Source organism: Heterodontus francisci, chromosome 20, assembly GCF_036365525.1.
Source record: "Heterodontus francisci isolate sHetFra1 chromosome 20, sHetFra1.hap1, whole genome shotgun sequence".
Taxonomy (NCBI): domain Eukaryota; kingdom Metazoa; phylum Chordata; class Chondrichthyes; order Heterodontiformes; family Heterodontidae; genus Heterodontus; species Heterodontus francisci.
The window spans coordinates 67,370,804-67,397,378 of NC_090390.1; the positions used below are offsets into that span (position 1 = coordinate 67,370,804).

Below are 26,575 nucleotides of genomic sequence, written 5' to 3' on the forward strand. Positions count from 1 at the left end.
ACTGAAGTGCAATCACTATTGCACTATAGGTAGGCATGACAGGCATTTTTGTGCACAAAAATGAGACAAATGAGCTGCTAAGTGTTTTGGTTATGTTGGTTGAGTGTTGACCAGGGAACTGGGAGAAATGTAATGCTTACGCAGAAAACGAGCAAAGGCTGTCAGCTTGAAAAAGGCCATCTCAATTGTAGTTTTTTTTTTAAAGTAGAGCTCACCGTTTACAGTGGTTAACAAACTTGTCAACATTAGGTTGGATACGGCTCCCTGCTTTAGCAGCTGCTCCTGCATTGCCCTGTATTTGACCACGCTCAGGCAGACAGGTGAACCAGGCCTGCAGGCAGAACCCAAGCGAAGACCATGACGTCACGCCCGGCCTCGAGACGGCAGGTCGCCTAGCAACGGCGAAAGAAGCACCAGGCTGATCGCCACCGGCAGCTTATTAAAACTTTCCAGCCGACGGTGGCCTTTAAAAAGAAAAGCTTCGTCAAAGTAATAATACGAAGAGATCGAGTGGTTAAGGGATGTCTGCGGACGGAAACCTCGCCATTAACGGTCGCAGCCCCAAGGAGGCTCACGACTTGTACCAGCTCAAGCAGCGCGCGGCCGAGTATTATAGGAGCAACGCGGTGCCGCTGAGAATGCAGGAAGTGCTCAACACCATGTTTTATGACAAACCCGACGATGTTTACGGGCACCTGGTGGGTATTTAACTGATGTGCTATCAGGGGAAGGAGAGGGAAAATAAAAGATGCAGAACTTTTGCTTCGGTCCACGGGTTCGAAGGTCTGCAAACTTAAGCTGCTGAGAAATGCACCGTTTCCCAGTGGCTTGATGTGCTGCTCTGTCCCTTTCTGAACCCAGAGAGTTCAGGCATAGGTCGGCAGGAACTGAAGTTGAATGCATTAAGTGCAGGGCTGCTTAGGGTTTAACTGGCTAAAAGTGTGCAGTCTCTCTCAGCAAGGGTACTGATTAGGTTCCTACTGTTTTTCTTTTCCAATCAGGACCACTCTTGCCATCAGGCTTTTGATTTCCAGGGAAATCTGGAGCTGTGGCAGAACCCAAGTGCAAACCAACCTCATGCAGCGAGACACGTCTACCTTGCCCATGAATAGGTTAGGCTGAAATAAAGGCAAAATACTACCCACTTTTTTTTCATGTTTGTGCTTGTGGCTGTTCAGTTTTCAGCCCATTAACACCCTATCTGTACTAATGCTTTGTCTTTCAGCACACCATTAACATATTGTTTGCCTTTACTCCATGACCTTCTGGCCAGCTATTCTGTGACCTTATCCTATCAACACCTTCTCTTTTGTTATCCCTTGCCTGCTTTACTTGCTTAAAATCTTTTACATTTCTTATATCTGCCAGTTCTGAAGAAGGGTCACTGACCTGAAATGTTAACTCTGCTTCTGTCTCCACAGATTCTGCCAGACCTGCTGAGTTTTCCCAGCATTTTCTGTTTTTATTTAATAAGTTAGGCTGGTTGCTCAATTGTCAACAGTGCTCCTCCTTAGTTGGCAGCAAACTTTAAATTGTGCACACTCCTTCAAATGCTGCCTGTCCCAAAGTTCCTGAGGTATAGGTTGTTAGTTCTTTTGTACTGGCAACAACATGCATTTTATATTAAAAATAGTGAGGTCTTGTCTGTTTTAGAACACATTGAGCAGTTAATAGATCTTTACTCCATTCTCCACATTCAGGATTATTGGAGTAGGGACACGTTTGTGAAGAGGTCAAAATAGTTAGTGACATAACACACAATTAATGTGAAATGAAGGATTGGATTATTGCCAATTTAATTGGGTGATCAATTTATGCAGTAAGATAAATGCTTGAATTTACCAGAGCAACATTATCACTAAAATTATTACTATTTTTCCTGCTTTATCTTTATTTTATAAAGTATAAGCCTATGAAATTGATCACAAGTCGTGGGAGTCAGTTGCCAGCAATCGCCAGAGCTGGCGAGCAGCCATAAAGGCGGGGCTAAAGTGTGGCGAGTCGAAGAGACTTAGCAGTTGGCAGGAAAAAGACAGAAGCGCAAGGGGAGAGCCAACTGTGTAACAGCCCCGACAAACAATTTTTTCTGCAGCACCTGTGGAAGAGTCTGTCACTCTAATATTGGCCTTTATAGCCACTCCAGGTGCTGCTCCACAAACCACTGACCACCTCCACGCGCTTACCCATTGTCTCTCGAGACAAGGAGGCCAAAGAAGAAGAATAAGCCTATGATTCTACATTTGGTTTCTATTGCCCATTCAACAGAAGGCAAACTTTAATAAAACAGTACATTTTAGAACTTAGTTTATTAATATTCAATGTAATTGCAGCTGTTAAACCTATTCAAAAACCAAATGTTTAGGCTATTCTTCAGATAAAAGAAAGACTGGCATTTATATAACACTTTTCACAACCACCAGATGTTTCACTTTACAGCCAATTAAGTACTTTCGAATTGTAGTCACCATTGTAATGTAGGAAACATTGCAGCCAATTTGAACACACCCACAAAGAGTAACGTGATAATTACCAGATAATCTGTTTTTGTGCTGTTGATTGAGGGGTAAATAGTGGCTGGGACATCAGGCTAACGTCCCTACTCTTCTTCAAAATAGTGCCATGGGATATTTTACATCCACCTAAGAGGGCAGGCAGGGCCTTGGTTTCACATCTCAGCCAAAGAACAGTACCTCTGACAGTGCAGCTCTCCCTCAGTACTGCACTGGAGTGTTAGCCTTGATTTTTGTGCACATGTCCTGGAGTGGGACATGAACCCAAAACCTATGACTCAGAGGCAAGATTGTTACCAACTGAGCCATGGCTGACACTTAAATACAGCGCCTAGTCCATTGTTCATATATTTGGTAATTCACACTGTTACGACTGGTGAGAAAGAGGTCTAGGGTTCCCTTTCAGCCTTCACCTGGTCTTACTGTAACAGGGTTTTATTTTTAAATACACAGCTTTTAGCTCCCCATTGATGAATCCTTGTTCACCAGTTTCCAATGATAAGGCAAAGAAACCAGCACAAACAGACTTTCTTAGGTTTAAAGAAGAAAGGTGAAATTTTATTAAACTTAAATTCTAATTTGGTTGATGCCTATGGATACACGACACGCCCACGCTAGCATGCATACATGATACACACACGCAAACAGAGACAGAAACGAGCAGAAGAAAAATAAAGTGGAAAGGTTTGAGGCAATATCTGAAGAGTTGTTGTTACGTTCTTTGAGCTCACTGTAGAGTCCTTACTTGTACGTAGATGTTGCTTTTCGTTGGGGCTCAGTATTCTTCTTAAACCTTGGTCACCGTAGGAGACTTTCCTCTCTTGGGGTTCATGTGTCTTCAGTGGGTTTTTGGAGTTCTGTGAGAAAGAGATGGGAGCAGACAGGAGAGGCTGTGGCGAGCCAGCCAGGAGAGGTCTTTTCAATCCTGGAGCAAACAGCTTTCTGCCCAAACTCTCAGTTCAAAAACTGTACAATTCAGAAAAAACCCAGGCTGCCAGGCAGGTTAGTCATGTGACCAACTGGTCTGACCACGTCCGTTTGTGGATTGTATTGGAGCAGTGTCTGTTAATATGCAAAAATGTCCTCCCAGCCAGGAGCCTGGCAACCCCTTGTCACAGGTCTTCTCTTTTTCCCAGCAACAATTTGAAATTTAATGTCTATGTGTCGAAATGAATGTGCCTCATTCTTGGCAGGTGGGGGCCTGCATGACACACACACACACAATCAGTTTTCTGCATTACATGGTACATAATGGCCAGATTTTGCTGTGAAAATAATGGCTAACAGTGCTCACCATTATTTATGTGCAAATTGGACAGCAAAATCCAGCGAGCTTACATGTGTAATTAAACGTGAAAATCTTGATGTTGCTGCCAAGGTGTGCCTCTCCTCACAAACTTTGCAAAAATGCCATCTTGCCGTCTGGCTCCCTCATTCAAAGGAAAGGAGGTTTCTGTACTGAAGTTGTAGATACAGGCTAAACTCGCCATTCCAGTTTAAGTATCCCTTTAACAGTAAGTGGTAAATCTTAATTACTGTCAAACAACCTCTCTGGCACTCAAAATTAACTTTTATGAGCGTGGAGTCTCATTTCTTCCATTTTTGGATATTGTAATTTTTTTAATTTTGTCTGTTTTATATCTTTCTTTCCCTCTTTAATTCAGTTTCTATACCTGATTTGACATTGAATTCACAATTCTAACTTACACTTCCTGGTTCACACTCTGCACTTCTCAGTAATTTTTCTTCAATTCGATTAGTTAAGGAGGTACATACACAGTTGTTTTCCCTATTCGCACAGGCCCCAGATGCCCTATTGAGGGTACGATTCCATTTGGATGTCCTGCTGATAGAAACTTACTTTGCAAAAACCTCATAAAAAGATGATGGGCATGTGTACGTGTAATGAACAGTCTGTGCTATTTTCTGCACACAGCAAAATTTATCCCATTATTTTCGCCTGATTGTCCCACTCATGCTATGGATATCAAATAGGTTAGCAAATATGCAAAATTAGTAAAATGTGGACAACATGGTTCAATAAGATTCAATTTTATTATTGCAAACCAAGTTTCAACCCACCTTTCGCATTAAAGAGTTTTTATTTTTTTGTTCATCTTTACGAGAAAAGAAAGCCGTGCATTTATATAGTGCCTTTCATGACCACCAGACGTCCCAAAGTGCTTTACAGCCAATTAAGTGCTTTTGAAGTGTGGTCACTGTTTTAATGTAGGAAGCGCAGCAGCCACTTCATGCACATCAAGCTCCCACAAACTGCAAAGAGATAATGACCAGATAATCTGAATTTGTGATGTGGATTGAGATAGCTATTGACCAGGACACCAGGGATCATGTTCATATGATACCTCCCCTGCTTTTCTTTGAAATAGTACCATGGCATTTCCTTTTGAAATCATTCATTGTCTCTGCTTCCACCACCCTCGTGGGCAGCGAGTTCCAGATCATTACCACTCGTTGTGTAAAAACATTTCCTTGCATCCCCCTGCATCTCTTGCCTAAAACCTTAAATCTGTGTCCCCCTAGTCCTTGTATTGTCAGCTAATGAGAACAGCTTTTGTCTACCTTATCTAAACCTACCATAATCTTGTACACCTCTATCAAATCTCTCCTCAATCTCCTTTGCTCCAAGAAGAACAACGCCAAGCTTCTCCAACCTAACCTTGTAGCTAAAATCCCTGATCCCTGGAACTATTCTGGTAAATCTCCTCTGCACCCTCTCAAGGACCCTCACATCCTTCCTAAAGTCTGGTGACCAGAGCGAGACACAATACTCTAGTTGTGGCCTAATCAGAGCTTTATAAAGGTTCAACATAACTTCCCTGTTTTTGTACTCAATACCTCTATTTCTGAAGCCTAAGATCCCATATGCTTTGCGAACTACTCTCTTAACATGACCAACCACATTCAAAGATCTATACACATGAACCCCCCAGGTCCCTCTGTTCCTGTGCATTCTTTAAAACTGTGCCATTCAGTCTATATTGCCCCTCCCTATCCCTCTGCCAAAAAGCATCGTCTCACACATCTGTTTTAAATTCCATCTGCCACTTGTCTGCCCATTCTGCTAACCTATCTATGTCTTGTTGCAGTTGATTGGTATCATCCTCACCGTTTGCCACACCTCCAAGTTTGGTATCATTGGCAAATTTTGAAATTTTACTCTGTATTCCAATATCCAAGTCATTCATATAGATCAAAAAAGCAGTGGTCCTAGCCTGAACCTTGGGCAACACAACTATTTACCATCCTTCAATCTGAAAACAGCTATTTACCACAACTCGCTGATTTCTGTTCTTAAGCTAATTTTGTATACAAGCTGACACTTAACGTCCTATTCCATGAGCTTTAATTTTATTAACCAACCTTTTATGTGACAGTTTGTCAAATGCTTTCTTAAAATCCATATAGACAACATCCATTGCTTTCCCTTTATCAATCTTCTCTGTTACTTCATCAGAGTATTCAATTGGATAGTCAAGCATGATCTGCCTTTTACAAATCCGTGTTGGCTCTTCGTAATTAACTCAAACCTCTCCGAGTGCCTGTTGATCTTCTCCCTCATTATTGTTTATAAAATCTTACCCACCACTGATGTTAAACTGACTGGCCTGTAGTTACTAGTAATGTCCTTACACCCTTTCTTGAACAAAGGTGTCATATTTGCCACTCTCCAATCTTCTGGCATCTCTTTCGTTTCTAGGGAATCTATCTTCACTCCCACTTCCTTTTGCAACCTGGGATGCAAGCCATCCGGATCAGTCGACTTATCCACTCTCAGCATAGCCAGCCTTTCCAATACATCCTTGCTATCAATGTTCAGCTCATCCATTACCACTACCATCTCCGCTACCACCAATCTTTTGTCAGCATCCTCTTCCTTAGTGATACAAAGTACTCCACTCCACCCCCAACCCTGGCACAATCTAGGGCAGCGTTTAGGAATTCAGTCTGAATACAATCCACATGTCATTTTACTATTAGCAGTGCAATGCAGAGTCCACTTCCCTTCATCAAATGGCTTCATTAAGAATTCAGTCTGTGTCACACACTCCACTACTTACCTAACATCTACACAGATGTAAAAACAGAAAGTTGGAATTACTCAGCAGGTCTGGCAGCATCTGCGGAGAGAGAGGCAGACTTAATGTTTCAGGTCAGTGACCTTTCATCAGAACCGGCAAAGTTTAGAAATGTAATAGGTTTTAAGCAAATAAAACGGTGTTGGGGGGAAAGAGAACAAAAGGGTAGGTGTTGAGCGCAGGGCTTTGGTGATACTGCACCTGGAATACTGTGTGCAGTTTTGGTCTCCACATTTAATAAAGGATATACTTGCATTGGAGGCAGTGCAGCGAAGATTTACTAAATTGGTCCCTGGGATGAGGGGGTTGTCCTATGATGAGAGGCTGAGTAAATTGAGCCTATATTCTCTGGAGTTTAGAAGAATGAGAGGCAATCTAATTGAGACATACAAGATTCTGAAAGGGCTTGATAGGGTAGAATCTGAGAGGTTGTTCCCTCTGGTCAGGGAATCTAGAACACAGGGACACAGTCTCAGGGTAAGGGGCCAATCATTCAGGACTGAGATGAGGGGAAATTACTCCACTCAAAGGGTTGTGAATCTTTGGAATTCTCTACCCCAGAGGGTTGTGGATGCTCCATCATTGAATACATTTAAGGCTGGGATGGATAGATTTTTGGTCTTGCAGGGAATCAAGGAATATGGGGAGCAAGCAGGAAAGTGGAATTGAAACCCAAGATCAGCCATGATCGTATTGAATGGCGGAGCAGGCTTGATGGGTGATATGGTCTACTCCTGCTCGTATTTCTTGTGTTCTTGTGTAAGACAATCCCGCAATCTCAGGGATTAGTCTGGTAAACCTTATTGCACTCCCTCTATGTCAGTTATGAATCTTGCTGTTCTACCTGGAATTTAATTGCAGATGATTCTTACTGGAAGAGATAATAATTCTAGCTTGATTCCATACACTGTCCATTGTTGGTCTCATAATGACTGCAAATTTAGAATATTATGTACAGTATGAAATACAGCGTTCATGCATCCTATTTGTTATGTTGAGTGAGAAAAGACCAACAGTAAATTCTTATATTGTTTGTAGGGTATAGGAGATTCCCCTTGGGGGGTGGTGGGTGGTTCTGGTGCGGGAGAATGGTGGGGGAGTGTTGGTTCTTAAATTCTTTTCTTCATAAACATCTCTTCCTATGCACAACTGCAAAAATTCAAGTTTATTGCTAACAAAGCAGTATCTCCGACATCAACTGGCTGTTTAATTGTGACAACACAGAACTTTTAAAATGTATGCGATCTATCTGACTGAGGTCCAGTGACCATAGATCTGATGTTTCTGTTATTGCTGGATCCTTAGTTTATGATATTGAACTGAAAATGTTCAAATTCTTACAAAACTGTACCTCAGTTGAAAAGGTGCATATTAAAAAGCTGCAAAATGACCTTTTTAATTAATGGAGAGATAATTACATGTATATTGTATTTTTAATAATTGTACATGGCTTTTTAGACTAGCAAAGATTTTTCTTTTTTATGGTACATATGGAAATTTGAAGTTATTTTTCGGGGTTATTTTTTACAGGCAAATTACTTTGCAAGCTTTGCAAAGCCAGCTGCAATAAGCAGAATTGTTGGAAAAGAAATACTAGATGCAGAAGGCCAACCAACGGTTGAAGTGGAAGTATTATGCACTATTAAAAATTTTGAGAAGGTTTGAATGGATCTTTTCATACATTGGATGTTTTAATTTTGCCTGTGATGCTGACATATTTCAGTTGTGATTGTGATGTTTATGCAATAAGCTTTTTACAAAGTTGATGTACTATATTAAGTATTATAATACCTTGATATTGGGCTCCCTTGATGGCTCAGTAGTAAAGCCTCCAAGTATTGCATTTTACTTCAAATATTGCATTTTACAAATATTTTATTTTTTTCCATTTATTACTGTTTTCATTTTTAAAGTTTATAAATTTACTTCCTTTTTAGTCCCATATCATTCTATTCAGGGATCATTTTCAAAATTTAAAAAGAACTTCCTCACTCCCGATCTTCAGTGAGCCAGGCACCAACCCCATGTGGGCCTTACTTCACCAGCTTCAGCAAGGTATGCCTAGTGGCATCAGGCTTATGTGTGCCAGTGTTATGTCGGATTATGACTGAGGGTGACAAGCAAAAGATCCTCACTTAGATCGTCTCTTCCCTTCACCAGTCCTCTCCACGTGAGGTATGAGATGTGAGGTGAGAGTGCCCTTGACGTCAAGGCAGTATTTAACCGAGTGTGGCATCAAGGAGCCTTTGCAAAATTGAAGTCAAGGGGAATCGGGGAAAACTCCATAGTTTGGAGTCTTACCTAGAACAAAGGAAGATGGTTGTGGTTTTTGGAGGCCCCTCCAGGACGTTGCTGCAGAAGTTCCTCAGGGTAGTGTCCTAGGCCCAACCATCTTCAGTTATTTCATCAATGACCTTCCCTCCAACATAAAGTCAGAAGTAGGGATGTTTGCTGATGATTGCACAGTGTTCAGTAACATTCTCAACTCCTCAGATACTGAAGCAGTCCGTGCCCACATGCAGCAAGACCTGGATAACATTCAGGCTTGATGTGATAAGTGGCAAGTAACATTTGTGCCAGACAATGACCATTTCCAACAAGAGAAAATCTAAGTATCTCCCCTTGACGCTCAATGACATTGCCATCGCCGAATCCCCCATCATCAACGACCTTGGGGTTACCATTGACCAGAAACTTAACTGGACCAGCCAGGATGCATAAGATGCACTTCAGCAACGTGCCAAGCCTCTTTCAACAATACCTTCCGAACCCTGTGATCTCTACCACCTATAAAGACAAGGGCAGCAGACGCATAGGAGTACCACTACCTGCAATTGCCCTCTAAGTCACACACCATCCTAACTTGGAACTATATCATCGTTTCTTCACTGTTACTGGGTCAAATACCTGGAAACTCCCTTCCTAAAAGCATTATTGACTTTCTACACCACATGGACTGCAGTGATTCAAGAAAGTGGCTCACCACCACCTACTTGAGGGCAGTTAAGGATGGGCAGCAAATACATCCCCTGAATGAAAAAAATAATCACTGGTTGCCCCAGGGACGTTAAGAGTCAACCACATAGAGAGAGACTGGAGTCACAAGTAGGAGTGGCAGAGACCCTTGAAGGACATTGGGGCACAAATCATCAGATTTATTGAATTCAGTTTCACAACTTGCCATGGTGAGATTTGAACTCATAAGGCTTGATTTTCATAATGGAGGCGGGAAACAGGAACTGGGTCTGGCTTTGGGTCTGAAACCTGTCTGCTCTGGGAAGCTGATTCAGCTTGCAATTTTCAAATGAGTGTCGAAACGGGTTTCCATTCCTCTTTGAGCCAGTATGGGGCTCTTGTAGACTTCTACGGCAGCCATTACTGAGGCTGCTCGTTGTCTTGAGGGGGATATCTGCCTTCCACAGCACCAGAGGGAAGCAAGATGTCACAGGGGAGCTGCAGACCTGGCACTAAGGACAGCGAAGACCCTCGCTTCATCGATGCCCACCTGGATCTAATGCTGCAGGCCATGAGGGAGGGGAGGGTTCAGGAGGAGGCCACTTCGTTGTGCAGCAGCGGCACCTCTCTGCTTAGCATTATCCCCCTCCTCCTCTTACACCCTTTCTGTTACTTCCTGCTCTTCCCTGATGAGCTGCCTCATTCCAGGGCCTCATTCTCTTCAAGGTCCACACCTCTCTGGAGGGCCATGTTATTGGAGAGAGCAGCAGACCACCACAATGATCAAGACCCTTGCTGGAGGGTATTGGAAGGTGCCACCCGACTGATCTAGACACTAGAATCACCTCCTCACAAACCCAATGGCTGGCCTGCCGAGCAGGTGGCATTGGTTTTTTCGCCTCTGTGCCTCTGTCTAGGGCTCCCGTGGTGGTGTCAGTAGCCATCTCTTCAAGGGATTTCCCTTGTCCTCTTGGAGCCAGCCATGTACCTTGGGGGATGGAGTGAAGGATTGAGGCATTCTGAACTGGTGGAGAATGAAGGTGTCATGGCAGCTGCCAGGAAAGCAAGCACAAACATGGAGTTAGGGTTGCGGACCAGTTGGACACTGAAGGAGTGGAAGCCTTTCCTGTGATGGAGCTCACTGGCCGGTCGTTGGGTGCCTTGATGGCCACATGGGCGCAAGCAATGATGCCCTGCACCTGGGGGAATCCAGCGCTGGAGGCTGAACCCAATGCCATCTATGTCAGCACAGGCCCTGCCCTCCTGAAAAGGGCATCCATGATTGATGAAACGTCACAGACCTGTAACCTTAACTCTGCTTCTCTCTCCACAGATGCCTGAACTGCTGAACATTTCCAGCACTTTTTGTTTTTATCCGTGACCTGCCTGATGGCCTAATGAAATACTGACTGTGAGATGCCACCTAGGTCCACAGCTGATCCCTGGAATGATCTGGTTGCATAGTAGGCCAGGGCAACAGAGACCTTGACAGCTGTGGGGGACTGCCATGGGAGCATAGGTCATTGTGGATCAGAACCCACAGGACTGAGACCATCTGCCTGGATAGGCGCAGCCTCCTACAGCACTGGCGTTCTGTCATTTGCAAATAGCTAACTCTTCGGCTGTGCACCCAATGTCTTGGGTAGCACCTTCCTCCTCTTGCAGACCCCCGCTGTGCTGCTCTGGCCTCCTGCTGTCCAGGAGGTTGCATCTGCCTCAGCTCATCTTGACTGCTATGTCCAATGCCACGGTAGCCTCTTCCCATCTGAACTTTCTCAACTGGGCTTTGTACATTCACCAGGCCTTCCCCAGCCAAACCCAGCTGCCCCTATGATGCCAGTTACATCCCTCCCAGTTTCCTGCCACTTACCAATGAGAAATTCCAAAGTTTCCAGCTGCAGAAGTAGCTACGCTGAGGCACATCTGAAGCAGCTGAGCTTTATTTGCTGCCTCTGATTTATTTCAATAAGCCCTTCCCATAGCCCTCATGACCCTCCACACTGTTCACCTCTTCACAACCCTGTCGTATTCCCTCTTCCCAGCCTTCAAAAATTGTGAACTGACATTGATAAGCCAATTAATGAGCTCTTTAATGAGCTCAAACAGGCAATTAATTGCAAGTGTGCCCTTGCTGCCGGCATCCCTTTAAAAATGGTGTCGCATTCCAAAGGGGGGGCGGGTCCCAGTGTCGACCTCCATGAATGCGATATTCCAAATGCACTCACCTCCGTTTTCACAATCAATGGGCTTTGAAAATCCTGCCCATAACCTCTGGGTTGCTTGTTCGCTGCCAAACCCACCAACGTACTGTCCCTTGCAGTCACGGATCAAGCATACCCAAATCCTGCCGGTTGTGGCTGTTCCACGGGATTTCCATCAGAATTACAGTAGGATTCTACTGGAATGGCTGAGCAATTGCAGGACATAATCTTTAATAGAAAGTGGCTCCAAATGCTGCAGTAATGTGTCGATATTTGACCTACATATGTATTGAATTGACTAAGCCAAACTTATAAGAAAATGTCTGTAGGGCTGCAAATAAATGCCGGAGGGATGTAGCGTCAGCTTTTCTGCTTGTGTCTTCACCAGCTCACTAGATTTTACCTATTAAATGGAATAAACAGGAAATCACATGCTGACGATGAAGCAGAAAACCCCAGCCAGTAAGTCCATCAGCATCAGTAAAGAGAAAAGAGAGGTCAACATTTTGGGTGTTGACCCTTCATCAGAACTCTAAATTAATGTGCACTAGTAGGTGACAAATATTACAAGTCTGCAGCAGATTCCATTGAGATCACTGATGCATTGTGGAGTTATCTTAACAGCCAATATTGACTTATATTTAATATAAAAATAAACAATATAATTCATGTATGTTCCAGTGCCTTGACTTTAATCAGCTGCTTTATTTAAGTTCTTGGCCAGATAAACATACTTTACAATTTCGTCATGATATCCTGCTGTTACAGATCGGCCTGCTGCCTAAAACTCATTTCCCCTCAAGACCTCTGCTATATTAAATGCCACCAGCTCAATCTGTTTAAAAAGCATGAAATATAGGCATTTTCCACAATGTCCTGATCATTTCCATTATTGGTGTTACAATAATTTCCCCTTGGACCTCTGCTGAAATTGCATTTGAATGTTCTGAAAGTAACATTAAAGGTGCTACCTGATCTCTTTTGCTTTCAGTAAGTCTCCATATTTTTCTAAATTGACATTTCAGCCTTACCACCATTACATCTTCATCTCAACTGCTTGTGCATTGATTGATAAAAACTCTTAAATATACATTAAAAAAAATATTACTTTCTAAAACATGAGCTGTTGCAAGCATTTTTTATTTAAAGCATTTGATTGAATAAACATGCAAAAAATATTCATTATTGGTCCATTATCTGTCAGTACCTATAGGGAATATTCTGCTTTTCATCTTTGATGTGAATGTAGACATTTTGGGCTGAATTTTGTGCTCCTGTCTAAGGCAGGTTCAGTGGTGAGGGGAGAATCGCCACGGAGGTGTCTGCCCCGTAACCCAGCGCCATACCACAGTGTTTCGATTATGTCAGAGACGGGGAAGTACTATGGAGATTTTGACACCCTGAAGCGACAGCAACCTAATTTAAATTGGTGAAATGCTGTTTAACATTAATTTGAAAGGAATTATTTCTGATTTAATGACTGGTCTGTAATTTTGTGGCTGGCGTGCAGCACTCACGTACCTTCAGTATTGCAGTCATCAAAAAAGCTGGCAGCACCAAGGCAAGAGGCCTCGGTGCCGTGAAAGGGAAGCTATCCTGACCATTGCAGCATTGGGGAAGTGGAGGTTTCTGCGGCCATTGCTGCTTTGCTGATGTAAGGTGTGCAAGGGGGTTCTGATTATCGGGGGGCTGTACAAGCAGTTCTGTTTTATCGTGGGTCTCTGGAAGGGTATAGATTATGTGTGTGTCTCTCCCCCCCCCCCCCCACCTCTTTCTCCCCTCCCCCCTTTATCTCCCCATCTCTCTTTCTTGCCCCCTCTCTCACCCCTCTCCCTCCCCCTCTTTCTCCTCCATGTTGTATGATCGCTTTAAGAGTGATGTCCCTTGACGAACTCGGTATGCTAATGAGCTAAGTACCAGGATGTAGTCATGTGACTAGAAGCCATAGTCACTGCCCAGCAACACCCTGGGTAAAGGTTCTGTATATAGTTTGCTCTGTATTGTATGTACTAGTTTAGTTGTTAATAAACCTTCCAGAGATCTTCAAGGAACTGGAATCCACGTGCCTCATTGTGTTGCTTAAGATAACACAAAGCAACTCATGTTATGGTGGCAGCGGTGGTGAAAAGACAAGCTATAAGCTTGAAGACCATGGGTAAAACAGACCAGTGAAGAAACTTTAAAACAAGTACCTGAAAAGAGTGTAAGAAAGCTCATGCCTTAGAAGGCTGAGAAAAGCTCCATTGACCGGAAGCGTGACTGGAAAGCAAGCGATCAGGTGAGTCATTGTGCCGACAATTGAGAAACATTGTGCCGACGATTGAGAAATCACGGTTTTTAAAAAAGCCTTCGAAGAGCTTTTAAAAAAATTCATTTTCTACTGGCTCCATGTGAGTGAGCACAAAAAGGGGGAAAACCTTGAAAAGCGTGCAAGCTAAAAAAAAAAAGTCTGATCGTAAAAAAAAGTGCAGAACCCCCCCCCCCACCAAACACAGCAGAGTCTCCATTAAAGCAGTCCATCTGAACAAAACCATTAAACCAGTCAAGCGTCAAGAAGATAAATAAACTCTAGCCAAAAAAAAGCAAAGGGGAAAGCCTTGAACTGCCTATCGAACAGCTGTGTAAACATACAAGTGAAGTTCTGAAAGAGAAAAAACAGAGAACACTGTCAAGCACCTGTTCGACTCCATCAAAGCAGATTGCCTGAAAAAAAAAAATTCTTAAAGGGGGAACATCGCAGAGTTAATAAAACAGTTTTTAAGCCACAAATAGAAAAGTCATAATAAGTACAGTGCTGAAGACACACACAGAGCTGAACAAAGTTAAATATAGACCAGAAAGCAAAAGCACAGCTGAAGGATGGATATCAAATTTCCCAACATGAACTGGAAGGCCATTGATATCCTATCGGAGTTCAAACTTTTTAAACAAAGAATACAATTATGCTTGATAGACCAAGCAGTTGCAGAACCAGAGAAGCAGGCTGTGGAAATACTGATAGCAGTTGGAAATGATGGGTTATACAGAATCAATACCTCTAGCTTATCTGAAGAGGACCAGAAAGATCCCTCAAAGATATGGAAAGTGCTACAAGTCCAGCTTCGGGTAAGAGTGAATTTCAGAATTCATCGCCTGGAATTGATGTCCTACAGGCAACAGCCACAGGAACCAATAGATCAATTCATCAGTAGATGCTATAGTAAGGGTAATGAATCCGATTTTTCAGAAACTGAGCTGTCAGAGTGAATAATTGTCGCAACCCCTATTGAAGCGTTTCAAAAAGACCTCTTGGGGGGGGGGAAAAGAAAGGTCACAGTATTAATGCGCTGCTAGAAGATGGCAGGAAATATGAAGTCTGTGTAACTGGACAACAGCATCTGCAAGCAGTAGGTGCAGCTGACAATATCAGCACGATAACCAGTTCACAAAAAGCAAGCAAGCTGTGGTAAGTGGTTTGTCCCACTCACAGCAAAGTTGTCCTGCATTTCTGTGCAAAGCGTGCGGTGCAAGAGGACACTGGGCCTGCCTATGCAAGAAATCTGGCTCCAAAGGTGCAGCCAGAAGTCACAATAGGACACAAACAAATAGAAGACAGGCACAGCAACATGGCAACAGCCGCAGGGAGAGCACCAGAGACCTGCGTAAACGCAAGCTGATACACAAAGTCCACAGCGAAATAAACCTGAGAAAAGACTCAAAGTGGAGCGATTCTCAGCCAGAAGACAAACAGGTGTTTCACTTTGTGAACCTGTGTTGATGAAGTCAAACAACTGGAAGCTTTTGCTACTATTAATATCATGTGCCCAAAGAAAGTTGGCAAACACACACGCAGGACTAAGATTGACACGGAAGCTAATGAAAATATCGTACCAGTCTGAATCCTGAAGGATATGTACTGAGGTCATTGCAAATCCATGATACAACTGACAACTGCAAAGTTAACTGCATACAATGGGTCACCCACCCCTTGCAGTGGCACATTAACAATGCAGTGCAGCTATGGCAAGTCGGTATGGAAACCACAAATAGTTTACCTGGTAGACATGAGCAGATCAGCAATGGCAGGACCTACCAGCGTGTAAGGACCTCAACATCGTGACTATTTACGAAGGTACCCATTACAGCAGAAGAGATCAAGGGTACCCGCATTGAGTCAGTCCAGGACTTCAACAAATGTACCCAGACAGGATCAATGCCATAGGAGATTTCAAAGATCAAGATGCCATGCTGCACCTCAGAGAGGATGCAATTCTATCAATCAACCCTCCCAGAACACATACAAGAAAAGCTTAAGTGTGAGTTGGATGACATGGAACCAATGGCATCATCTGTCGTGTGCATCATCACATAGACTGGTACAGCTCAATTATGTGCGTGCTAAAGAAGGATGGAGCACTCAGGGTATGTCTAGATCCAAGGCGACTAAACCTCTCCCTAAAGAGATGCCCCCACAAGATTTCAACAGTAGAGGAATTGAATCCCAAGTTGACAGGAGCCAAATTCTTCTCCAAGTTGGATGCCAAACATGGATATTGGTCGGTACACCTAGCTAAGGAATCTCAGGAGTCACCAACTTCAGGACTCCATTTGGAAGATATTGCTTCCAGAGACGACCCTTTGGCTTATCTCTCAGTCAAGATCTGTTTCAGCGGTATATGGACAGAATTATAGAAAATGTGCCTGGATGTATATGCATTACCTATGATATTGTGGTAATGGGAAAAACCAAAGAAGAGCATGATCGAAATCTTCACTCACTGATGGCTGTAGCTCATCACGTAAGGCTTGTTTTTAACAGCAAGAAGTGCCAGGTGAATGTAAGTCAGATCAATTTCTTTGGCTCCATCTGTTCAGGTTGCAGAATCCATCCTGACCCAGGCAAAGTCGAAGATGTAAGGCCTATTCCACAAGACAAAGAAGATACGTACCATATGTATGGCAGAAGGACCATCGGCATATGTTTGAGTCTCTCAAACAAGCTTTGTCAGCAGAAACCTGCACCCTGTGGTACTATGATCCAAGGAAGAAGACAATCCTGGAAGTCGATGCCTCACAGATGGGGCTAGGAGCATGCATCCTACAGGATGGAAAACCAATTGCATTCGGATCCAAAAGTTCATCCTCAGCACAATCCAATTACTCAACCTTAGAGTGTTAAACGCTTGCTCTGGTGTTTGGGATCAGAAGGTTCCACACCTATCTGTTTGGTAAGCAGTTCACTGTGAAAACAGACCACAAACCACTGGAGATGATCTGGCGCAAACCATTGATAAGTGCACCACCTCGACTGCAGCGACTTTTTAGTGAAAGTACAGGGGTACAACTTTTGACCTCTGCTACAAACCAGGTACCAAAATGGTCACCTTGGATACGCTGAGCAAATTGCCAAATGGGATGTAAATCACATGACATCTTCACCACATTACCCTAGATCTAATGATCTTGCTGAACGAATGGTTTGCACATTTAAATCGCTTATCCTGAAGTGTAGGACAACGAGACAAGGTTTTAGTGTTGCCCTGTTACACCTCAGAGCTACAGCTATGGATGTGGGCTTACTGTCACCAGCAGAGATCATGGGCTGGAGTTTATAGGGTCTCCGATGCCGGGAACAGTGGCGGGGTTGGGGAATGAAGATCGCAATGATGAGGCCCACCACTGACCTCAACGCCAACAGGGCCCGTCCCGATCTCGATGGCAGCAGCGAGGCCTCGTGGCGGCCCCCCTCCCCACACCGCTTGGCGACGGGACCTGCACTATAATATGCAGATGGGTACTTACCATTCATTAATATGCAGGCCGCAGCGATTCAGGCAGCGGGTTGAGATCTTCATTCAGACGTGTGGCACTCACATGCCTTCACGTTTAAGTCCGTGAAAAGCTGGCAGCAACAAAGCATCAGTCCTCGGAGCAGGTGAAGGTGGGTGCGGGTCTGCAGTGACCAGGACATAACTCTGCATGACAGAAGGGAAGTACCCCATGCCCCTCTACCGTAAAGGGGGCCACTCTGCGCATGCTAATGTTTGGCGGGGGTGTGGGCGGGGCGGAGGGAGGTGAAGGGGCTGACCCTGCAATTGGCCAATGCGTTTTGGGGGATGGGGGGAGCAACAGCACTCCAGGACCCCTTTGTGTGGGTTATGGGCCAAAAATGGTATGGGGTCGGAGGTCATGTGGCCGATGGTTGCATCCTTGTACCGTCAGGAACATGACCGTGCTCATGCTGCCCTGCTTTCATGCAAAGCTAAGATAGGTAATTTCATGCCATACCATATAGGTGATGATGGAACACAGCTGAAGCACCAATGTACATCACTGTTTTCCCTGATAGTTGCCAGTGATTATTTTAAGGCACCGACTTCACCTGCAGCGTTCAGATGGGGCTGGTCCTTCCTGTCTTTCTTGGTCCAAGTGCCGTGAGGAGTCATATCCACTCAAGACCGAACCAACAGGCAGGCACAGCCCACGTAGAAGCTCATGGAAGCGAGCAGCAGCCGCCAAGGCGCTTTCGATATCAGAGAAGACAGCGGGTCTACAGGCCCCGCATGACATACCTGCAGGTTTCGGAGCGCCAGTGTCAGAGGTGACTGTGGATGTGCAGAAAGGCAGTAACATATCTCTGTGCACTGCTGAATGATGACCTATAGCCAATGGGGTTTGCTGGATACCCTATGCCTGTGGCCCTCAAAGTCACCACAGCTCTTACCTTCTATGCCTCCGCATCATTCCAGGAGCCCACCGGCGACCTGTATGGTGTTTCACAGTCAGCAGTGCACAGCTGTATCAAGGAGGTCATCGATGCCTTGTGCAGGAGGGCCGGTGACTATGTGTGCTTTGGGACAGAGCCTGAGAGTCAGGCCTAAAGGGCTGTCGGATATGAGGCCATTACGGGAGTTAAAAAGGTGCAAGGGGTCATCGACTGCATGCACGTGGCCATTAAGGCTCCAGTCGGACAACCAGCCACATTCCTGCAACCTGCAGCTAGTCTGTGACCACAGGAAACGCTTCATGCAAGTGTGTAACCGCTTTCGAGGCAGCTGCCATGACTTATTTGTCCTGCCCAGACCCAGGTGCACTGGCTCAGATCCAGGGGTGGCTTCCTAGGAACAAGGGTTACCCCTTGCAGATATGGCTCCTGACGCCTGTGAGAAACCCAACCAGTGATGCAGAGTAGAGATACAATGCCTGCCAAGGCTTGACATGAGATACCATCGAGCAGGCCATCGGCACATTCAAGATGCGCTTCCGCTGCCTGCACAGATTGAGTGGGGCCCTACAGTGCTCACCAGAAAGGATAGCGCGCATCGTTGCTGTTTGATGTGCTTTGCACAACTTTGCAATACAGAGGAGGGAGGCCTTGCAGGAAGATGAGAGACAGGAGCAGGAGAAATGCTTGGACGATAAGGACACAGAGGAGGTGCAGCAGCATATCATCGAGGCATTGCAGATAGGCTGAGCAAAGAGCAAGGGATGCTCAGCTACACCTTATTGCTGAACACTTCCACTACCCCTGATGTGCAGAATATGCTCCCCATGTCACACATCACCATGCTTTATCTGGTAGGCAGTCTTCTGCATCTGTGACATCTGTGTCTGCACCATTACTGGCAGCAGATGACTGAGCCATTGCCCATGTAACTGCACCCATGCAGTGCAATCATACTGGCATGTTGATTATGTTTCTCCACACATTGGCATTGCTCCAGTCAATGATGTAATGGGAGGAGACATAGTTGGCACATGCTGGCATGCATCATTCACACAGTAAAAAGGAGACATCTGTTAGATGAACACATTTAATGAGAAGTGAACAATACATACACGTTGCACTCCTGATAGCCCATATGTGTCATGGTGTCTTTTTTAGACACTTGCGGGTACTCTTTCAATGTGCAACCTGTGCGCTAATAGCTTGACTGGAAGCAGGCTGCTGATCAGAATGCCCTTTGGCTTTGGATGACTTGGACGGTTGTCCTCTGGGCACAGGAGGCCTGGAGGGCCCCAACTGCCTGAGGGCCTCCTGCACCAGTGCAATGTTGAGCTGGACTCAGCGGTGAAAAGGCCGAGGAACCGGTGTCCACATTGGAATCGCCCTGATGGGGGACCCCACATATGGACGGCTGGCTCACCTCCTCCTTCTCAAGGTTCATGGAAACCTCGCTGCTCTCCTGAGAAGGACCAGGTGCAGAGACAGTGTCCAGGCCCCTGGTTCCTCTCTCGCCTAGCCATTGCTGCATCTAGCTCATGGCCAAGGTGATGGTTTGCAGGTCAGCGCGCATCTGTGGAATGTGGCTCTCCATGAGGGTCACCATCCTCTCCATGGAGGAAGCCATGTGCTCATTTGCCTGGGACATGGCAGCTGTCGTGGCCTGCATGGACTCCCCCATCGTCCACTTATGGCTGCGCATGGTCTGTGGCATCTCCACCAGATGTTGCCTTACCTCTCCCTGCAACTCCAGCATGCCCTGTGCTGTTGACACCAGAAGGTCATCATTAACCTGGGGCTCAGCATGGCCTGGCCACCCACAGTCCTCTGACTATCAGAGGCCTCGGCTGACTCAGCCTCAGCCAGCAACTTGGGCGCATGTGTGGTGCTTTCACCAGCTTGTTACCCAGACTCTAAAGCTGAACGCATTCCACTGAGGTGAGTGTCTCTGCGCTGGTGGAAGGTGCAGGAGTGTCATGGGTTGCTGCTTTCTCTGAGTTCGTCTCCACCTTAGAGGTGCCGGCACTTTCCGGGGACGCCACCTCGGAGCGTCACCCTGCAAGATACAATGTGAAGAGAACAGTTTTAGGCTCACTGGTCTACATATCACTAACATGACAGCATTGTGTCCACAAAGAAAATGTTTCTAATAATCATTGCGTTTGTCAAAGAGATGTATGTTTACCTTGTAATCCAAGCTCCACTTCTGAAATTGGACGTCCTCCCTGACCACCACATAGCTCAAGGGTCTCCTCCTCCGCCTGGGTCAGTGGTCGGATGTCGGGCACCCCTCCTCCTGTCCTGGAGGGCTCCCTCACATTGTGCGCACACTTTGCCTGGAAGAGCAAGGATGCAGATATAAAACATTGCCATACAACAACATGACGCTTTGTACAATTGGGGTGCTACAACAAAAGGTGGGGTACTGTCAGTGTGTCAGACAGACTCAGCCTGTCATATAGGTTCCATAATATGGGGTGCAAATGAGGGTTGATTCTTTCACACATGCAGACACCTATGTGGCATCAATCCTCTTCGCCCAGCCTCCCTGTGTTTGACAAGACTGTGGCACCCATGTGCCACTCTGTGTGGGCAAACCCAGGTCCAATGGGGCCCCCCAAAAAAGTGTCACTTACCTTTCCTGTGCGAATGAGATTGTTCATCCTCTTGCAGCACTGGACCCAGTCCAGGCGGGTGACCCACGTCAGCTAACCTCCTCTGCAATCTCCATCCAGGCTTGCTTGGTCAGGCGGGAGGGCCTCTTCTTGCCATTGCTGGGGAAAAGGACCTCTCGCCTTAACCGTGCAGCCTGGAGGAGAGTGAGCAGGGAGGCATCGCTGAACCTTGGGGCCACCATTTCTTGCTCCTCTGCCATCTCCTCTGCCTTGCTGGTGTCCTGATTTAAATTTTTCATTCAAGAGCTCTTGTGCTGGCTTCACAGCTCCAGCACCAAGGTTTTCAGGTTGCTTCCGTGTAACTGCAGGGCTGGATGCAGTTTAAATACGGCGCCAGCACCTGATGAGTCGTCAGCTGATGCCGTTTACAGTGTCGTTCAGCCCGACTCCTCCGCGCCATTGGTTGGGGAGGGGGGTGGGTGGGGGCGAGGGCACCCCGGGCATGCTAATGAGCTGCCGCGTTTGGAATTGCGGCAACTCCATGACGTGCAGCCCGTGTGTGCGGACCACCATTTTTTATTCTCACTTGTCTGCCAAACATGGGCCTGGAATCGGCAGCGGGCTTTTAAAATCCAGGCCCATGTTTGGCAGACAAGTGAGAATGATTCTGCCAAGCCACTATCTGTGCAAATTCTCCGAGATGCAGGAGACGCTGCTCGGAAAACGAGGGAGAATGAAGATGCTGCATGACCGACATGCAGGGGCAGAGCATCCCTCAACTACATGTAGGACAAAAGGTCAGAGTCATACACCCCACAACGAGAACATGGTTACCCGCAGAGGTATCCAAAGTATGCAGTGAGCCTAGGTCTTATGAGGTTACAACATCTCACGGAGTAGTGTTGAGGAGGAACTGACGCCAATTAACAGAAGTGTGCAATAGTCCAATTGCGCAAAGTGAACTCGAAAGAACACACTCTGACAATGAGGGTATGATGGAACAACAGGACAAAAACCAACACATTGACAACATGTAAGCAAGCCAAGAACAGCCAAATCCACATCCTCAGAAGGTTATACTGTCACAAGATCTGGAAGAGTTGTCAAACCACCAAAACGATATATGGACTCTTAAGTGCGTGCACTCGTAAATTTCTCAATCCCTATCTTTATATTTGTAAATTTTATAATCTCTATGCCTGTATAACTGATTTTGATATTATCCAATTTTATGTGTTTTTACTTGTAGCGTACGAGACTTTTCTTTGGAAAGAAAGGGGATGTTGTATGATTGTTTTAGGAGTGATGTCACTTGAAGAACTCGGTATGATAATGAGCTAAGTATCAGGATGTAGTCATGTGACTAAACGCCATAGTCACTCTGCACAGCAACACCCTGGACAAAGGTTCTGTATATAGTTTGCACTGTATTTTATGTATTAGTTTAGCTATTAATAAACCTTCTCGAGATCTTCAAGGAACTGGAATCCACGTACCTCACAGTGTTGCTTAAGATAACACAAAGTCATGACACCCCCCACTCTCTTTCTCCCCCTCACCCTCTCTCTTTCTCTCCCCCTCTCTTTCTCCTCTCTGTATGCTCGATCAGCACTGCCTCACCCCCATGCCTCTGGCTGTGTGCTGGTCCACTTCCTACTCTGCCCTCATCCTCTCTTTTCCCCTCTCCCCCACAGCAGCCATTCCCATTCACTCACTCACTCCCTGAACTGCCCAAAAACATCAGGGGCGGGTAAACCACCAATCAGCGCTCACCCCGCACCAGCAGCCCGCTGTCACTCACACAGATATAAACCTTTGGTGGGCAGGATTTTGGCCTGTGGGACGTATGTTAGATAACCCTGCTCTCAAGGCTTGATGGAACCTCCCTGCTCACCAGAGAAGGACTAGGAGCAGGAAAAGTCTCCAGGCTCCTAGTCCTTCTCTCACCTTGTCACTGCTGATTTGAGCTCATGGCCAAGGCAATGGTGTGCTGGTCCTGCCGCATTTGTGGAACCTGGCTCTCTATGAGGATCGCCAACCACTCGATGGAGGAAGCCATACACTCGTATACCTGGGACATGGCAGCTGTCATGGACTTCTCCATCGTCCATGTTGTCTTACTTCTCCCTTCAACTCCAGCATGCCCTGTGCCGTCGACAATAGAGGCTAATCATCAGCCTGGGGCTCAGCATGGGCCTGTCCACCCACAGTCCTCCGACTGTCAGAGACCTAGACTGTCTCAGCTCCAGGCAGATGCTCGGGCCCATGTGCAGTGCTCTCACCAGCTAGTGACCCTGAATCTGAAGCCTAACAGTTTCTTACCCAGGTGAAAGTATCTGCACTGGTGGAAGGTGCAGGAGAGTCATGGGACAGTGTATCCTCTGAGTGTTCCTCCTCCACAGAGGCTGACTGGTGTCTCTCTGGGGCTGTAGTCACCTGCGAACATTGACCTGCAAGAGAGAACAGAAACATGTGTGGGTTAGACTGTACATATCCCATTATGGCAAACATGCCTGAGGTTCTTCATCATTAATGTATTTTTTGATGAGCGGCAATAATCACTCTCGTCAGGGATCCCAGTCTCCCCATCTGATATAGCATGTCCGCCTTGGCTCCTTGCTAGTTCTAAGGCCTCTTCTTCGGCCTGGCTGAGAGGGCAGGTGTCTGGGACACCGCCACTGGTCCTGGCCACCTCCTTCCTGTTATGGGCCCTCTTCTGCAAGAGGAAGGATGTTAAAATTATAAATTGGCATACATTTCAATGTGAATGTTCTGTTACCCTGGGCCCCTCGTCACCAACTGGGGGATGTGATGTATATCATTATAACTCATGCTGTCATGGGAATTACTGGTGCTGAGCTATGAATGAGGTTGGCTTGTTTCACAGATGAAGCCATGCTTATGTCATGATGATGTTATAACTTCGCTGTCTTTGGGTGGCAGTGACACCCTCACCATGTTACACACCCTGTAGTGACATCCAAATCCCAGAAAGAAACTTTGGAACATAACACTCACCTTGGCTGAACGCAGAAGGTCACTGACCCTCTTCCTGCACTGCACTGAGTTGCGTTGGGTGACCCCACAGCTGCTGACCTCCTTTGCGATCTCTGTCCAGGCTTGCTTGGTCAGGATGGAGGACCTCTTCTTGCCATCACTGGGGAAGAGAACCTCCCACCTTTCCCTTGAAGCCTGGAGGAGAAACAGCAGGCAGGCATCACTGAAACATGGGCCCACCCTTGCTCTGACATTCTCTCTAGTCTTGGGAGGAGGGCTTTGGAAAAGTCAAATCTGGAGGAGACAAGGCATGAATGAAGATTCCAGCAACAGCGAGAATGAGGTATGAGGAAAGGCTCAAATGATCAAACTTTTTTTTGCTGGAGGAAAGAAACCATGGGGAGATATAGTTTAGGTCCTCAAAATAATGGAAATTATAGACAAGTAACCTGTCTCTAGATGCAGAAATCAACAAGCGCATGGGTAAGGCTTCCACTGCTATGTCCAGACTGGCCAAGAGAGTGTGGGAAAATGGCGCACTGACACGGAACACAAAAGTCCGAGTGTATCAGGCCTGTGTCCTCAGTACCTTGCTCTACGGCAGCGAGGCCTGGACAACGTATGCCAGCCAAGAGCGACGTCTCAATTCATTCCATCTTCGCTGCCTTCGGAGAATACTTGGCATCAGGTGGCAGGACTATATCTCCAACACAGAAGTCCTTGAAGCGGCCAACACCCCCAGCTTATACACACTACTGAGTCAGAGGCGCTTGAGATGGCTTGGCCATGTGAGCCGCAAGGAAGATGGCAGGATCCCCAAAGACACATTGTACAGCGAGCTCGCCACTGGTATCAGACCCACCGGCCGTCCATGTCTCCGTTATAAAGACGTCTGCAAACGCGACATGAAATCGTGTGACATTGATCACAAGTCGTGGGAGTCAGTTGCCAGCATTCGCCAGAGCTGGCGGGCAGCCATAAAGACAGGGCTAAATTGTGGCGAGTCGAAGAGACTTAGTAGTTGGCAGGAAAAAAGACAGAGGCGCAAGGGGAGAGCCAACTGTGCAACAGCCCCAACAAACAAATTTCTCTGCAGCACCTGTGGAAGAGCCTGTCACTCCAGAATTGGCCTTTATAGCCACTCCAGGCGCTGCTTCACAAACCACTGACCACCTCCAGGCGCGTATCCATTGTCTCTCGAGATAAGGAGGCCCAAAAGAAAAGAATAGACAAGGGATAAGTAAAGAAGCTATTTATCCTGACCAGAGAGCATAGGACTACAGGACACAAATTCAAAATACAAATCTGAAGTAAGATTAGAGATCAGAATAAAAATATCTCCTTCCACAGGATATCGGGACACGCTCACTGAGAAGATCGATGTTTTGGGAAAAATTTGGTACTGTTAAAATGGAATTGCATCTCTTCAGAAAGTGGGGTTGGGGGCAGTCATGATGCCTATGTACTAAGTCCCAGGTTCCAGACTTCTTTCAACTACCCCCACCCCTACCCCCACCCCCACTCTCCTTCAGGGATGGCTAGTAGGTAACAAGGCCTATCCACTGAAGACTTAGCTATTGACACCTGTGAGGAGCCCAGGCACTGAAGCTGAGGAGTATAACACATGCTACGGGTCAACTAGGGTGTCCATTGAGCATGCCATAGGGCTTCTGAAGATGCAGTTCTGGTGTCTGGATAAATCAGGTGGAGCCCACCAGTACGCTTCTGACAGGGTCTCCCGCATCATTGTGGTGTGCTGTGCTCTACACAACCTGGCGCTTTAAGAAAGCATTTGATAAGGTACCACATAAAAGGCTGGTTAACAAAGTTGAGGCTCATGGAATAGGAGGGTCAGTGTCCAATTGGAGAACAAAAATTTTACTCCAGGACAGAAAACAGCAAGTCAAAGTAAATGGTTGTTTTTCAGACTGGAGGATAGTAGACAGTTCCCCAAGGATCAGCGCTGGGACCACTGCTTTTTTGCTCTATATAAATGACTTTAATCTTGGAATACAGAGTAAAATCTCAAAATTTGCCGAGGACACCAAACTTGGAGGTATGCCAAACAGTGAGGGTGATATGAACTGCCTGCAATAGGACATAGATAAGCGAGCAAAATGGGCAGAGAGGTAGCAGATGGAATTTAATGCTGACAAGTGTGAGGTGATGCATTTTGGCAGAAGGAAAGGGAGAGGCAATATATACTTAATGGCACAGTTCTAAAGAGTGTGCAAGAACAGAGGGACCTGGGGTGCATGTGCATCTTTGAAGGTGGCAGGACATATTTAGAGAGTGGTTAGTAAAGCACATGGAATCTTGACTTCATAAATAGAGACAGAGAGTACAAAAGCAGGGAAGTTATGCTGAACCTTTATAAAGCTCTGGTTACCCCAACTGGAGTATTGCGTCCAGTTTTGGTCACCACACTTTAGAAAGGATGTGAGGGTCTTAGAGAGGGTGCAGTGGAGGTTTACCAGAATGGTTCCAGGAATGG

General features: G+C 45.9%; 1 protein-coding gene across 2 annotated transcripts in view; it reads left to right on the plus strand.

Moving 5' to 3' along the window:
• Nucleotides 1-392: 392 nt before the first annotated feature.
• Nucleotides 393-26,575, plus strand: part of eno4 (enolase 4) — a 77,083-nt gene continuing 50,900 nt past the window's right edge. For both annotated transcript variants that reach the window (XM_068052976.1, XM_068052977.1), the window contains exons 1-2: nt 393-698; nt 8,141-8,269. In XM_068052976.1, coding sequence (XP_067909077.1) covers nt 522-698; nt 8,141-8,269 — 306 coding nt within the window. In that variant the 5' untranslated portion in view covers nt 393-521. The remainder of the gene's footprint in view (nt 699-8,140; nt 8,270-26,575) is intronic.